Source organism: Camelina sativa, chromosome 12 (genome assembly GCF_030686135.1).
Source record: "Camelina sativa cultivar CO46 ecotype springtype chromosome 12, ASM3068613v1".
Lineage (NCBI taxonomy): Eukaryota > Viridiplantae > Streptophyta > Magnoliopsida > Brassicales > Brassicaceae > Camelina > Camelina sativa.
Window position 1 is genome coordinate 6,490,018 of NC_141891.1, and position 14,426 is coordinate 6,504,443.

The 14,426-nt window shown below is 33.0% G+C and overlaps 3 protein-coding genes and 1 long non-coding RNA gene across 9 annotated transcripts; 2 read left to right on the forward strand and 2 right to left on the reverse strand.

Moving 5' to 3' along the window:
- Positions 1 to 785: 785 nt before the first annotated feature.
- On the forward strand, positions 786 to 2,306 carry LOC104730598 (rhodanese-like domain-containing protein 14, chloroplastic). The gene is made up of 6 exons (XM_010449788.2): positions 786 to 1,196; positions 1,318 to 1,364; positions 1,439 to 1,531; positions 1,624 to 1,762; positions 1,856 to 1,958; positions 2,034 to 2,306. Exons 1-6 carry the CDS (start codon positions 1,022 to 1,024, stop codon positions 2,158 to 2,160), a joined length of 684 nt encoding a protein of 227 aa, XP_010448090.1. The 5' UTR covers positions 786 to 1,021; the 3' UTR covers positions 2,161 to 2,306.
- On the reverse strand, positions 2,307 to 5,216 carry LOC104730597 (vacuolar protein sorting-associated protein 26B). 2 transcript variants are annotated; one of them, XM_010449786.3, is made up of 12 exons: positions 4,938 to 5,216; positions 4,621 to 4,656; positions 4,436 to 4,510; positions 4,264 to 4,338; positions 4,104 to 4,176; positions 3,968 to 4,012; positions 3,680 to 3,791; positions 3,522 to 3,588; positions 3,361 to 3,405; positions 3,002 to 3,057; positions 2,736 to 2,911; positions 2,307 to 2,658 (listed from the first exon to the last, which is right to left on the reverse strand). In XM_010449786.3, exons 2-12 carry the CDS (start codon positions 4,621 to 4,623, stop codon positions 2,474 to 2,476), a joined length of 912 nt encoding a protein of 303 aa, XP_010448088.1. In that variant the 5' UTR covers positions 4,624 to 4,656; positions 4,938 to 5,216; the 3' UTR covers positions 2,307 to 2,473. The 2 variants fall into 2 exon arrangements, with proteins under 2 accessions (XP_010448088.1, XP_087335793.1); XM_087479667.1 differs by having other exon boundaries at positions 4,794 to 4,991.
- Positions 5,217 to 10,091: 4,875 nt separating this feature from the next.
- Positions 10,092 to 10,730, reverse strand: LOC147930225 (uncharacterized). The gene has a single exon (XM_087476771.1). It carries the CDS (start codon positions 10,728 to 10,730, stop codon positions 10,092 to 10,094), a length of 639 nt encoding a protein of 212 aa, XP_087332897.1.
- A 441-nt stretch (positions 10,731 to 11,171) lies between these two features.
- Positions 11,172 to 14,150, forward strand: LOC104730599 (uncharacterized). Of its 5 annotated transcripts, none has more exons than XR_758490.3 (7): positions 11,172 to 11,603; positions 11,764 to 11,877; positions 12,071 to 12,164; positions 12,274 to 12,428; positions 12,516 to 12,587; positions 12,681 to 13,002; positions 13,203 to 14,150. It is a non-coding gene; the product is annotated as an uncharacterized LOC104730599 (long non-coding RNA). The 5 variants fall into 5 exon arrangements; XR_015573843.1 differs by having other exon boundaries at positions 11,175 to 11,603; positions 12,131 to 12,164; XR_015573842.1 differs by having other exon boundaries at positions 11,227 to 11,603; positions 12,071 to 12,130.
- The last annotated feature ends 276 nt before the right edge of the window (positions 14,151 to 14,426 follow it).

Below are 14,426 nucleotides of genomic sequence, written 5' to 3' on the forward strand. Positions count from 1 at the left end.
ACTCGGTTTTGGGAGCCATAGTGTTTTTTATGTACATAAATACCAAAATACTGTAGGTTAACCAAATCTAATGGATCCAGTAAAAAAAACAGATTAAGCGATCTAATATATAAAAAAAAAAAAAACTCAAAGATCCTATGGAAACTAAATAAGATAGAAGAAGTATATATATTTACATTTTTAAAATACATTTTAGACAACCTCTACAATTATCTCTACTATCTATGTAACCATATAACCTCTACAATTAATTTTAAATACAAAAATCTGAAACAATTAATAGTATATATTTAATTTATTTGCGTTGAATCACTATATAATACATAAATTTATTAAAACTTTAGTTTTTTTCTACATTTTTCATGATTTGAATTTTGAAAAACAAATATGTATTACTTATGTAATAAAGAAAAAATGTGTATTCAAAAGTCCCATATTGGTTATAAATTTTAGAATAGTTCAAAGATCATATTATAAGTAAGATCAAAAAGAATATAAATTTTAAAAACAGAAAACAATTTAACAAATATCTAAATTTAAAAGTTTGTATTCGGTTTAATTTTGATTTTTAATCTAACCATTTATTTTTTTTAATTAATATTTTAATATTTAAAATAATCGAGGCATGATATAGGTCGACATTAATATAAATATTAAAATATTATTAACTCGATTTTATTATTTTATTAAAACATCAATATTAGACATATAGTTAAGTAGTTTAAATTGGATTATATAAAAAATAAATTATAAGTTTTATTTTTATATTTTTTGGTCGAAACGAAGAAGGTAAGAGAAGATTATGTTGTGACAACACATTTTATCGTTTGATATCAAGAATCAGAAAAATGAAACAAGAACCACATGTTCAGATTTCATTTCCCTAACTAGGAGAAGAAACAAGTCGCAGTTTCATCTCTCTCCTCTTCCATAATCGGTGCAATTAAATTCTCTCATTTTCAAGAAAAAATATCTGAAAGAAACTCAACAGAAGTAGAAGCTTCGATCCAAACAGAGATAGATGGCTTCACTCACTTCCATCGCCACTCCTTACCCATCTTCATCGCAGGCTTTGCGTCTCAAGTCTTCCGGAAACACTCTTTTCTCGGCTGGAGTTCGATCAACAGCAATGGGATCATCAGGGCAAAGAACGCTCAAGATTCATTGCGCTTCAACCAAACCTGCGAAACCAGCTGGTATATACATACAACTTGTAGAGTTTTAGTTTCTCGTGTATTGATCTTTGTCAATGTGGAAGTTGGTCGGTTAGATTAACCCCCTTGTTCTTCTTCTGGTTGTGTCTCTTGGAGGGATTAGCTGAAGTCGATTGGAAACAGAAGAGAGAGCTTCTATTGGAGAAAAGGGTATGCTCTAAATTTACTATAATTTGTAGATCAAAATGTGAGCATAGCTTAGCTTCTAGTTGTTATTGTTGTAGGTGAGAAGTGTGGACGTGAAGGAAGCTCTACGTTTACAGAAAGAGAACAACTTTGTGATTCTTGATGTAAGACCAGAGGCAGACTACAAGGCGGTGAGTGATGATACTATACTCTGTCATGATCCTTTGTAGATTCATGGCAAATTCATGTGAGTGAGATGCGTTTTGTTGTTTGGTTAATTAAGGGTCATCCTCCGGGAGCTATCAATGTGGAGATGTACAGACTAATAAGGGAATGGACAGCATGGGACATAGCTCGTCGTCTTGGATTTGCTTTCTTTGGTATCTTCTCTGGCACAGAAGAGAATCCAGAGTTTCTTCAAGGTATGCACTGAAATGAGATCAAAGCTTTGGACCGTTTTTTACACAATGCCGTTGGAACTAGCAGCTGAATGTTTTGTTTTGACAATGTTGCAGGTGTAGAAGCTAAACTTGACAAAGAGGCAAAGATCATAGTAGCTTGTTCATCTGCTGGGACGATGAAGCCGACCCAGAATCTCCCTGAAGGCCAACAATCGAGGTAATATATCAAAAGTCTAGAACATTGTGTAAGAAAGTGTTTGTTTCAATGCTCATATGATTAGGGTTCTTGCAGGTCTCTCATAGCTGCTTATCTTCTGGTCCTCAACGGCTATAAGAACGTATTTCACCTTGAAGGTGGAATCTACACATGGAGCAAGGAAGGTCTTCCTGTTGAAACAATTGAAGAAGAAGAAGACTAACCAACTTCGTCACTCTAGAGTTAATCCAGTTTTGTATATCTGTCCATTTCAGGTAGTGGCTTTTAGAGATTTGGGTTTTCAGAGTGTGTTTTTAAGGTCTGTACAATTTCCGAATTTACCATGAAATCCAGCAAAGTCAACCGAAATCCAGAGAAAAAGGGAACTTGATTGATGAACAAACTAAACAAGTACTCCTGTTAACATTTCATTCTAAGTTCCAACCCAAATAAATAACAATCTCAGTACACAAAGTCTAAGGCTTTACAAAAGGTCTCAAAAACGATAGTGAGAATCCTTACTGTTGTTATTGTCATCAAGATGATGTGTCTTCCTTCAACCTGTACAGCGTGATTTCTTGCTGCTTGAAGTACCTGCGATCCTCTTCATCTACCAGTACAAGATTCAGATAATACTTGACGCTGTATTTGTTGTTGATGTTACGATGTGTTGGTGTAAGATCATATGGGGCCAGAAATAGTCTTACTGGTATTGATTCACCTGCAATTCAAATCTTCACTCAGTTATTGATTGCTTAAGAAGTCGCTAAACATCAAGATGAAGAATATGAGAATCACCTCTAACAGGAGTTCCATCCATCAACTCGAATTTCGCAAGTGTTTCTGTCTCAACATGAGTATTAGCACCTGCACCTGTTGATTCCCGCCGTCTGATCTCAAGATCCATATTCTTCATCTTGATTCTTACAAGTAGAAAGTATATTTTCCCAAGGATAACATCTTTTAGGTGATACCTGCATCCAGAGGCAGAGAGGATCCATCGTTATTTCTTGATCAGTCAGTGAGAAATCCTTAATAAATCATGACAACAAATTGTATCTTACTTGCTTTTATTATACTCAAACTCGATGTGCAGGCAATCCTCAATTCCAACTTCCATCTGTACAGTAAGTTAAATCAATAAAACTAAGCCTCAAATGGTGCTAATGGTCTAAACCATAATCTTGTATGAGACTAAGAAACCTATTGACATCTTTACGAATAAGTAGGAAAAAGGAGTTCAACAGATGCGATCTTCAACAAAAAGAGAATTTAATTTCATAATTCATATGTGATTGTCGTAAGATACTAAGATCCTAGAAACTGAGAACGAGCTTGGCTGAGTTTTTAGGTCTTTTAAGTTCCTACCTCTCTTTTGTATTAAGTTTCAAACTTAGATCCTACTATCACTATCAGAACTCACCTTGATACTGTTATTAATGTCAGGAAGTGGAGCGTAGTTCCGGACCTATTGCATACAACATCAATATGTCATGATTAAATATTTCTGGTGATGTAAGATGGAGTCAGAACTCAATTTACTGTATTGGAACATTGACACGCAGCAAAAGGGAAGAAACATACCACAAGCTCTTGGTATTCCAAGATGCTTCCAGAGTAGCCACGAGTGACGGTTACTTTAAGGACATATCTGAAGAAACAAAGAAAGCATTTTGAAACTGAATTGAGGAACACGGATTACAAGTGTATCAACCGTATGATACAAGAATTGTATGGTATACCTTAGCCGCACATTCACACCATTATATGTCTCATATGGCATCTCGACAGTGGGAAATTCAAAAGGGTACGTCTTTCTTTCATATATTTCTCCAGGAACATCCAGTTCACGAACTGGAATAAGGCACAAAAAAGAATCAGAATTGGCTCAATCAAAAATATATAATAGGATGAATATGAAAGTAAATCCATTTTAATCAACTATCAGAATCACTCCTGATGGTGTTAAAACTCCAAAGATTTTCCCTTGAAACTGTTTATAAGGAAAATGAAACCTGAGTTGTACTCACCCAATGAAGTGAAGTCATAGAAGTTTCCTCTGTCAAAGTACATTTCTGTAGAGAACACACACAAACGCCATCAATAAGCATATACCGATATAAGTTAGAAACTTAATAACTAATCCTCTAAGGGACAATAGCACACCTATTTGACCAAGAAGCTCAACTTTAACACCATTATGCTCCACCTTTTTCCCTTGATATGGATCAATGCAAACCTAATAAAGACGACAAGGAACAAAATTACTACAAAGCATCATAACTGGAACAGCTGAAACTCATCTAAAAGCAAGAAGACCAAGTACCTTCCCGGAGATAGTGTCTTGACTATGGAAAAGTGGCACCAGAGCCGTTTGACCATTTTCTTTCTTCATAGGAACCTAAAGGAAACAACAATGAAGATTAAAAAAGAGGAGACAACGAAAACTCTAAAACCTGACTAGATCTTAAATACAGTATGAATGAACAAATAGATACCTGTTTACGATTTTTGCCATCAGAGAAAGTGATGGAAACGTTACAAGCGGGCTTGAAGGCTCCAAGTAGGTAATTCTGTGAGATTGAACACACAAAAAAAAAAAAAAAGCTATAAGCATTTTTACAAAGCAAGACTGAGTTTTTTTTATAGATGCAGCAAATTCATAGTAAAGAAGAGCACTTACCATTATCAGAAGACTAGATCTTTCAATCACAATAACCTGTTCAATTCGATCAAAAGGGTAAGAAGAAAAAACAAAAACTAAAAAGCGGCATTTCCGATTTCATTACACTACAATGCTAGAGCTGATTCAGAATTCGAGTTTTACGATTCAGTAAGGAATAAAAAAAAACGAACCCTAGTTCCTCAATTCATGAAATAAAGCTAAGAGAATTATGAATGAATCAGATGTAAAATGCTTCAGTGATTAGAAGAGGACTCGATTCGATAGAGATCAAGTCGGTGAGAACAACTGAGACACAGAAGTACGAGACCAGTTACCTTCCGAGGAGAGCGCAATTGAATCAACCAAATCTGATTATTGTTTGTTGGATTGGAGAAGAAGATCGACGGAAAAGGCAAGAAAAGTTATTTAAAAAAAAAAAAAAACGAAATTGGGAAAATAGAAAAAGGAAGGAAATTTAATCTTTTAGTTACAAGAAAGCCCAGTCAAAAACCTAAAAGTAAAACCAATCAAAGCCCAGATGACAACATTGACCATTGCAATTTGCAATCAAATGTATATCATGTACACTACTCTTAAATGTTAAAGCTGGGATCTTTGAGACTTTTAATATCAACTAGGATATATCCCGTGCTTAAAGCACATGTTAACATTTTTAAAAAAATTATAATATAATAATAAAAATTATTATTTTTTAAAAAATTATTTTGTTTGAGATAATATTTATTTTTAATTGTTATGTAAATCTATTAGTCTATTTGAATACTAATTATTTTAGAATATTATAGTATTTAATTTTTGACGTATTATTACAGTTTTATATTGTTTATTTGTTGTACTTGCATCATATTTTGTGAAATATAAAATAGTAATTTTAATATTATAATTGTGAATAAATAAAAATTATTAATTTATCATCTATATAAATTTAGTTTTATCAACCCGCCAATGTAGAAATTAAAACACATATTTTCATACATTGAGTAATATATCTTTGTTTTAAAAAATTCAAATCACAACATATGCAGAAAAATATGCATTTTATTAATTATAAGTATTATAAGAAACTTCTAAACAATTTGTAAATAAAATAAAATAAAGATGATAGGAGAATTTCAAATCTTAACAAAATCTTCGAATTTAGTTATTAAAAATAATTGTATTATATACTTGGATATAAAATCTTAGTTTTTAAAATTCTGATTAGTTTATATATATTTTTAAAAAAAATAATTAGTAATTTCGTTCATAATTTATTAGAGAGAGAAAATATTTTTTTAGTTTTTTTTAGATTTTTAATATTTGATATGTGAGTATTTTTTATTTTTAATTTAATTATATTTATTTAAATTAGTTAATTAAGCTTAATTAATTTAGTCTAATGGCAATTGAATGTAATTTTTTACACATTATAAAGTTAGTTTCATATTTGTACTTCTCAATTAATATAGTAGGATGAAAATTACTACTAGTATTAGTTTGTTCAAAATGAGGTAAAAATGCAAAATCGGGTAAAAAATGTATTTTTTTGTTTTTGTTTATCATGAAGTAAGCTTTTTCGCCAACTTTAGTGGCATCATGTGATTGGTCAATATTTTTTTTACAATTCTTTTTTTTTTTCTCTCTTCTTCTTCGCTCCTCCGATGGCCGACTTTTGTCTTTTCTTCTTCTCTCTGATTTGCTCCGTTCATGTCATCGTTTCCAATTGGTAATTCGATTTGGCTGACATTGTTTTGAACAAATAAGTGGGCTAAATTTACTGTCTCTCGGATTGTGTTGAAGTTTCAGTATCCTCCTGACATTGTTCTTTTGTTTCTTTTGATCCAAACAAAAGATTGATGTCTTTTTTTTGCTTAACATCATATCCTGTATATATTGAGCTGGGATCTGCTTAACTAAGTTACTGGTATTAGTATATGGTTTTGCTCATTTCGATTCTTCTTTTGCGGATGATAAATCTAGAGTTGGTTTCTCAGTTTGGGTTTGTACTCTGTAGTGTCGTTCCTTCTACGAGGTGGTCAACTATGTTCTGCATCACCATGCTTCATCATGACCCAACAAAGTCACAATTCTGATACACATAACACATGAATGTGGATACGGCTTTAGGTTGTAGTTTTTTTTCTTCTTTAAATTAACAGAATAAGTTAAATCGGCTCGGTCCTCCAAGCCGAATCAATGTCCAAAATGCCATATATTGGCCAAAAAAAAAACTAGAATACCATATCACATTTATTTATTTTTTTTTTTTAATTTATTTAAATCAAAATATTTGGAAAATATCAAAAATCTTTTAATCTAATATTCATTTAATTTTTTTCCTTTCAGTTTTTTCTCTCTCTTGCCGAGATCTAAAAAAACAGAGAGATTTTTTTTTTTGAATGTTCTTAGATTTCTCTTCTAATCGTTGGTGATGAAGAGAAACTGAAATTTAAGAAGAGGATGATGATTTGTGGTGGATACAAGGATTTGCGGTGAAGGGGGAAGTGAAGAGGAACAATAAAGATGGTGTAAAACGAGTTGGTGATGAAGAGGGAAGATCTGGGTGAGTAAATGGACGGTGGAGGAAGCCATGGAGATGTTAAAATCGGGGGTTGATGGCGGAGGAAGTAATGAGGAAGAGTAATCGGACGACGGCGGCGCTAGGGTTTAGAATAATTAGTTGGTTTCATGAAAGTTGTACTCACTGTATAGATCATTTGCACTAGTTGTACTTTGATGTATTAGTTGACCAATTGTTCTATTCTCTATCAGTTGTAATCACTATAATATTATATCTTAGTTGTACCAATTGTATTAATTGTCCTATTGTATCAGTTGTCCAATTTTCTCTCAGTTGTTCTAGTTGTATTTCGTCTCTGATTTCATTAAGGGTAATTTAGGAATATCACATTTTTGATGGCACTCAGATTAAACACTCGCATGCCAGATTTTTTTTTGTTTTATGGCATTTTGGCCTCTGTCCCGTTTATGTCGGCTTGATCGTGCATTTGGTTTAGTGTGATTAGTGGAGACATAAGATGATGATAGCAAAAATGCCCATTAGTCAATAATATGATCTTTTACTAAAGAATGAGACTTTTTTCTTTTTCTCATAAAAGAATTGAGAAATAGGATTTGATATTTGATATCCTACTATATTAATTGAGAAGTACATATATAAAACTAACCTTAAAATGTGTAAAAAATTACATTCAATTGCCATTAGAAAAAATAATAATTAAGCTTAATTAACTAATTTAAATAAATATAATTAATTATAAATAAAAAACACTCACAGATCAAATATTAAAAAATCTAAAAAAATCTAAATAATATTTTCTCTCTCTAATAAATTATGGACAAAATTACTAATTATTTTTTAAAAAAATATATAAACCAATCAGAATTTTAAAAACTAAGATTTTATATCCAAGTATACAATACAATTATTTTTAATAACTAAATTCGAAGATTTTGTTAACTTTTCAAATTATGATTCTCCTATCATCTTTATTTTATTTTGTTTACAAATTGTTTAGAATTTTCATATAATACTTATAATTTAAAATGCATATTTTTTTCTGCATATGTTGTAATTTGAATTTTTTAAAACGAAGATATATTACTCATTGTATGAAAATGTGTGTTTTAATTTCCACATTGGCAGGTTGGTAAAACTAAATTTATATAAATGATAAATTAATTATTTTTATTTGTTCACAATTATAATATTAAAATTACTATTTTATATTTCACAAAATAATGATGTAAATACAACAAACAAACAATATAAAACTGTAATAATACATCAAAAATAAAATACTATAATATTCTAAAATAATTATTATTCAAATAGACTAATAGATTTACATAACAATTTAAAATAAATATTATCTCAAACAAAATAACTTTAAAAAAAACATAATAATTTTATTATTATATTATAATTTTTTTTTTAAATGTTGACCCGTGCGTTAAGCACGGGATATATCCTAGTGTATTATTATTTGGTAAGTCAAGTGTTGTAAAAGTGCCTCTTCGAATGATAAAGCTCTTAATTTGATAACAAATGGAGGCGTCCTGAATTGCAACTCTTTAGACCTCCTGACCACCAAATAATGATATACGCTTCCTTTTTAAAATAACAAAACCATACTAGACACCAGAACGATGTGCAGTTTGCAGATGGATTAAAGATTGGGACTACAAGCTGTTGGGATAATGAGTATTCCATCAAGTAAAATTTTGTGAAGGTTAGTTTTAATGTTAACTTGCTGTGTTTAATTTCGGATGCACTCGAAAGTACTCTATTGACAAAGACATGTGAGAAAAGCTACAATGCAAGAACCTTCTGTGTTTTGATGGATTTCAGATATGTGTCAATATGTAAACGAATACACGGCTCGTGTACTCAGTGTTGCAAGTGTTCTAAGTAAAAAATCACCCCATGTGTGCCTCTCGGGTTAGTTATCGAATGGAGGTATGCTCACTGTATTTGGAACCATTTTTGCTGAAGTCATTTGTTGTGGAATTTCTGATAGACAATGTGGTTTGCCTCTTCAATTTTTTAAGAAGGATGTGCATACTAATTTGACCTAGACGAGCCAGAGGAATTCAAGGTGCCATGCTCATGTAAACCCCCCCCCCCCCCCCTCAACTGCAGGAAATTCATGAGTTAATGGTAGATGTTTTTTTACTTACTTCAAACGCTACAACACCAAGACGAAGAAGAAGCCAAGCAAAACTTTTTTTTTCTACATATATATTTGCTCCATAAACAATAGATTTACATCTAGGAAGATTTTTAAAAAAGAAAAGTGATTTGACTCATATCCAAGTATGCGTCTTTGTATACACACAACTCATTTGTTTCACCATTCCCTGAAAAAATCCAATTTCATTTATTTTTCACAACAATAATTTCGACGAGTGACATAAGCAGAATTCATCGATCGGTAAGGATAGTTATCAGTTTCTCTGATTCTTGTGATCGAGAGAGAAACGATTCTTGATATCTAATATGAACATGCATAAACCAAAAGAAGATCTGGACAAGCAAGAGCCTGAAATATTTTTCTGTGGTAATATAAAAAGGACAAAGAGAGCATCCCTCAAGATTCAAGAAACAAGCACTAATTAATCACTACCACCAGTAAAGGCTTGTAAACAGAGGATATAACTCAACTCAGCCTCTGATGTATTCACACAACACATCACTCAAAATGTATGGTGTATAAGACTGAACCAAACTCTTTGCAACACAAATCATCAATGCCACAACAAAAGTAACCAGCCGTAGAAGTAGCTATTACTCGTAATCCTCCAAAACTATTAATATCATCAGAAACTCACAACAATGTTCACTTGTTTCTAACTCAATAACCGATCATACAAAACAATCAAATCCAACAACAACACCAAATAAGTTCAAATTCTCTACATCTATTAAAGATCACAAAGTAAATGAGAATAGAAAATACTAACTCATCTCAATTCTTCTTCTTCATGGTGCAGTGATGAGTAAGAAGGACTTCGTTTGGTGGAGATCCAAGCTGAATCTCGCACCTCCCAAGCAGCGTAATGGAGTAGTGTAGATATCCCAAAGTTGCTCTGACTCTGAAGATGGCTAGAATATGTAATTCAAGCTTGTTGTTCTGCAACTGTTTTTGGAGATCCATCTTATCTATTTCATGAAGGCTCCTGAAGTCTGAGGCGAATCGTACAGACCCAAATTTGGTCTCTTGAGTCGACAAGTTGAACGGATATATGAATTTCCGAGCAACTAGATTGTTGTTGTAGAGTAGTTGCGTAGAAGAGGTTTGAAAGCTCACTTTGATCCTCTTGTTGGGGTTTTCAAAACTCAAATTCACCAACAACTCGTTGAGGTTGGAAGAATTGGAGCTTTGGATGTTGAAGATGGGGAACTTTGGTCGGATGACAAGGAATGCCAACGACCCAAAGATTAAGAAAAGAGCAAAAAGAAATACTAGACCTGCTACGAACCAAACCCATAGTTTTGTTTTTCGCTGCGGTAGCAGAAACCGCGGTGAAGCCGCTTTTGGCATGCTGAGTGCAGAAGAATTTTGTGAGATTTCTTGAGGGATTTCTTCGGTGATTTCGTGTGACATTGTTGAATGATACTCCCTCCGTTTCATAATATAGGATGTTTAGAGAAGTTTTTTTTGTTTCATAATATAGGATGTTTTCAACTTTCTATGTAGCTTTTAGATTAGTTTAGTACGTTATATTATGCAGTCTTGTTTGTGATTGGTTAAACTTTTTTAAAGTGTTTATTTCTTAATCTGCGCGCTTTACTCAAAACATCTTATATTTTGAAATGGAGGGAGTATTCTTCAGACGAGTGCGACATTGTTGTTGAATGATATTCTGAAGAAGAAGATGAAGAAGAAATAAAGAAGAAAACTGAGCTACGACGAAGAGAAACGAAGAAGACGAAGAAGACGAAGAGAAGAAACAAATCGGAAAATTACTATGTATGGAAAACGCTAATTGGAACAGAGGGTTTTGATTTTTCAAAATCGTAAAGAAAGAGGAAGAATCTTCAAGAGACAGAGGCTTCACTTTACCAATTTTAAGATTCGATAGAGTGAGTGCCCTAGATTCGATATCAATTTTATATTATTATTCTATAATTTTTTCATATTTGTAAAAATTGGCGAATTTAAATAAGCATTTGAGAGCTAAAGAAGTTTCTATAAAAAGTAAGCACATTGGATCCGAGACTTGCGTCTTGTGCTGTTGAGTTCTTGGCAAAAGAGTCGAATCCAAATTTGTCAGGTTTTGGTGAGCAGCCGCCACAGATCAGTGTGTGTTGAGGAAGCCTTTGATGAAGTCTCGGCTCAGTCGATTATTAGAAAGATAGATTCTCTCGATTATTAAAGTGAGGTGTATCTTATCTTGAGAGAGTGTTGACAGATGTTTCGTGAAGTTGGATGCAGAATAGTGATTATCCCTCCCTGATGATGAAGAGCTTGTCCAAGGTCTGTTGTCTCATTGTCTCATTTGAGACTAACTTTGGAAACAGCATATCAAACTATAAGCTTCATATGAAAAAATAATATCTCTATTTTGTATCCTATTGATTGTGATTCGTTTCATTTTTGTTCAATTGATCCCTCTGTCTATGGCGATGATGAGAAGAAGTCTTCCTTTTAAAAAACAAAAACTGTACCAAGAGAAGTGGACAACGGAACGATGTGCAGTTTCCGAATGGGTTGAAGATTGGGACTACAACAAGATTATTATCTACAATAGGTACTGTTTATTCTTTGTTTGCTAATTACTGAAGATGAGATATTTCAGCCAGCGGTTACCATTTTATCTTTCATGTAAACGGAAGATGGTTATGTTCCATGGAATACTTAAAGGCGACTTCCGTAACAACATTTGTTATCATTGTTAATCAGCAACTTAAGATGTTTATTTCTTTCTCAAATTTTCTCGTCAGATGCCAAATCGCAATGCATCAGGCATGCTATGGCGCTAGTTAAAAGTTTCCTCATGGCAGGTTTACATATTTCCTTCAAAGATGGCTTCATAAAGTATGTTCAACTGCCTATTTCCCCTGACAAGATATTGTTTATATCGAACATATGGCATTGCTGCCCTTTAACAATATGTATGGCTCGATGTTGTTTTCACTGATGATAGGAGCTGCATTGAAGCCAACTATTGTGGGAATGTTGTGGGTTCATGTGACGTGTGCTTGGTTTCAGCCTAAAGTATGTTTTGCAAGTAAAGAAAAATTGGAACCAACTGTTGGGATATTAAGTATTGAGTATTCCATCAAGTAAATTTTTGTGAAGGTTAGTTTTAATGTTAACTTGCCGTGTTTAATTTCGGATGCACTCAAAAGTAATCTGTTGAACCTTCTGTGTATTGATGGAATTCAGATATGTGTCAATATGCAAACGAATACACGGCTCGTGTACTCAGTGTTGCAAATGCTCGTTATATGAATGGAGGTATGCTCACTATATCTGGAACAATTTTTTTCTGAAGTCATTTGTTGTGGAATTTCTGATAGACAATGTGGTTTGCCTCTTCAACTTCTTAAGAAGGATGTGCATGTATGGTTACTAATTTGATCTAGACGAGCCAGAGGAATTCAAGGTGCCATGCTCATGTAAAGGCTTGTAAACAGATATAACTCAAAAGGACGAAGAGAGCATCCCTCAAGATTCAAGACAGAAGCACTAATTAATCACCACCACCAGTAAAGGCTTGTAAACAGAGGATATAACTCAACTCAGCCTCTGATGTATTCACACACCACATCACTCAAAATTTGTATGGTGTATAAGTCTGAACCAAACTCTTTGCAACACAAATATCCAATGCCACAACAAAAGTAACCAGTCGTAGAAAGAGCTATTACTCGTAATCCTCCAAAACTTTTAATATCATCAGAAACTCACAACAATGTTCACTTGTTTCTAACTCAATAACCGATCATACAAAACAATCAAATCCAACAACAACACCAAAGAAGTTCAAATTCTCTACATCTGTTAAAGATCACAAAGTAAATGAGAATAGAAAATACTAACTCTTCTCAATTCTTCTTTTTTGTGGTGCAGTGATGAGTAAGAAGGACTCTGTTTGGTGGAGATGCAAGCTGAATCTCGCACCTCCCAAGCAGCGTAATGGAGTAGTGTAGATATCCCAAAGTTGCTCTGACTCTGAAGATGGCTAGAATATGGAATTCAAGCTTGTTGTTCTGCAACTGATTTTGGAGATCCATCTTGTCTATTTCATGAAGGCTCCTGAAGTCTGAGGCGAATCGTACAAACCTGAATTTGGTCTCTTGAGTCGACAAGTTGAACGGATATATGAATTTCCGAGCAACTAGATTGTTGTTGTAGAGTAGTTGCGTAGAAGAGGTTTGAAAGCTCACTTTGATCCTCTTGTTGGAGTTTTCAAAACTCAAACTCACCAACAACTCGTTGAGGTTGGAAGAATTGGAGCTTTGGATGTTGAAGATGGAGAACTTTGGTCGGATGACAAGGAATGCCAACGACCCAAAGATTAAGAAAAGAGCAAAGAGAAATACTAGACCTGCTACGAACTAAACCCATAGTTTTGTTTTTCGCTGCGGTAGCAGAAACCGCGGTGAAGCCGCTTTTGGCGTGTTGGGTGCAGAAGAATTTTATGAGATTTCTTCGGTGATTTTGTGTAACATTGTTGAATGATATTCTTCAGACGAGTGCGACATTGTTGTTGAATGATATTCTGAAGAAGAAGATGAAGAAGACTGAGCTACGACGAAGAGAAACGAAGAAGCGAAGAAGACGAAGAGAAGAAACAAATCGGAAAATTACTATGTATGGAGTATTGTAGAGAAATAGAGGCTTTAGTTTACCAACTTTAAAATTTTCTAAGATTCGATAGAGTTCCAAATATTCGATATCAAATTTTTTATTATTATTTTTAAAAAAAAATTCACAATCAATCTTTGATTTTTCCATGGAATGGGATTTGTAAAAAATTGGGTGTTTTATTGTTTTATCAAATTATTTCTGTCACAAGCAAAATCAGAAGAACCAAATCTCAAAAATGTTACGAAGTGTTAAAAAAATGCAAAAAAATTGCTTAAACTTTGCTTATATTTGCTTATATTTTGCTTAAGAATTGCTAAACATTTTTTCTCCATATTATTTATAAGTTTAAGTATGAAATCAATAATAACTAACTTTATTTGGATATAAAATTTGAATATCTATAAAAGTGAAGGGACTAATTTGTAATTTATAATTTATTGAAAAATGAATTAAAAGTCTTTATACATGGACACAAAAATGGAG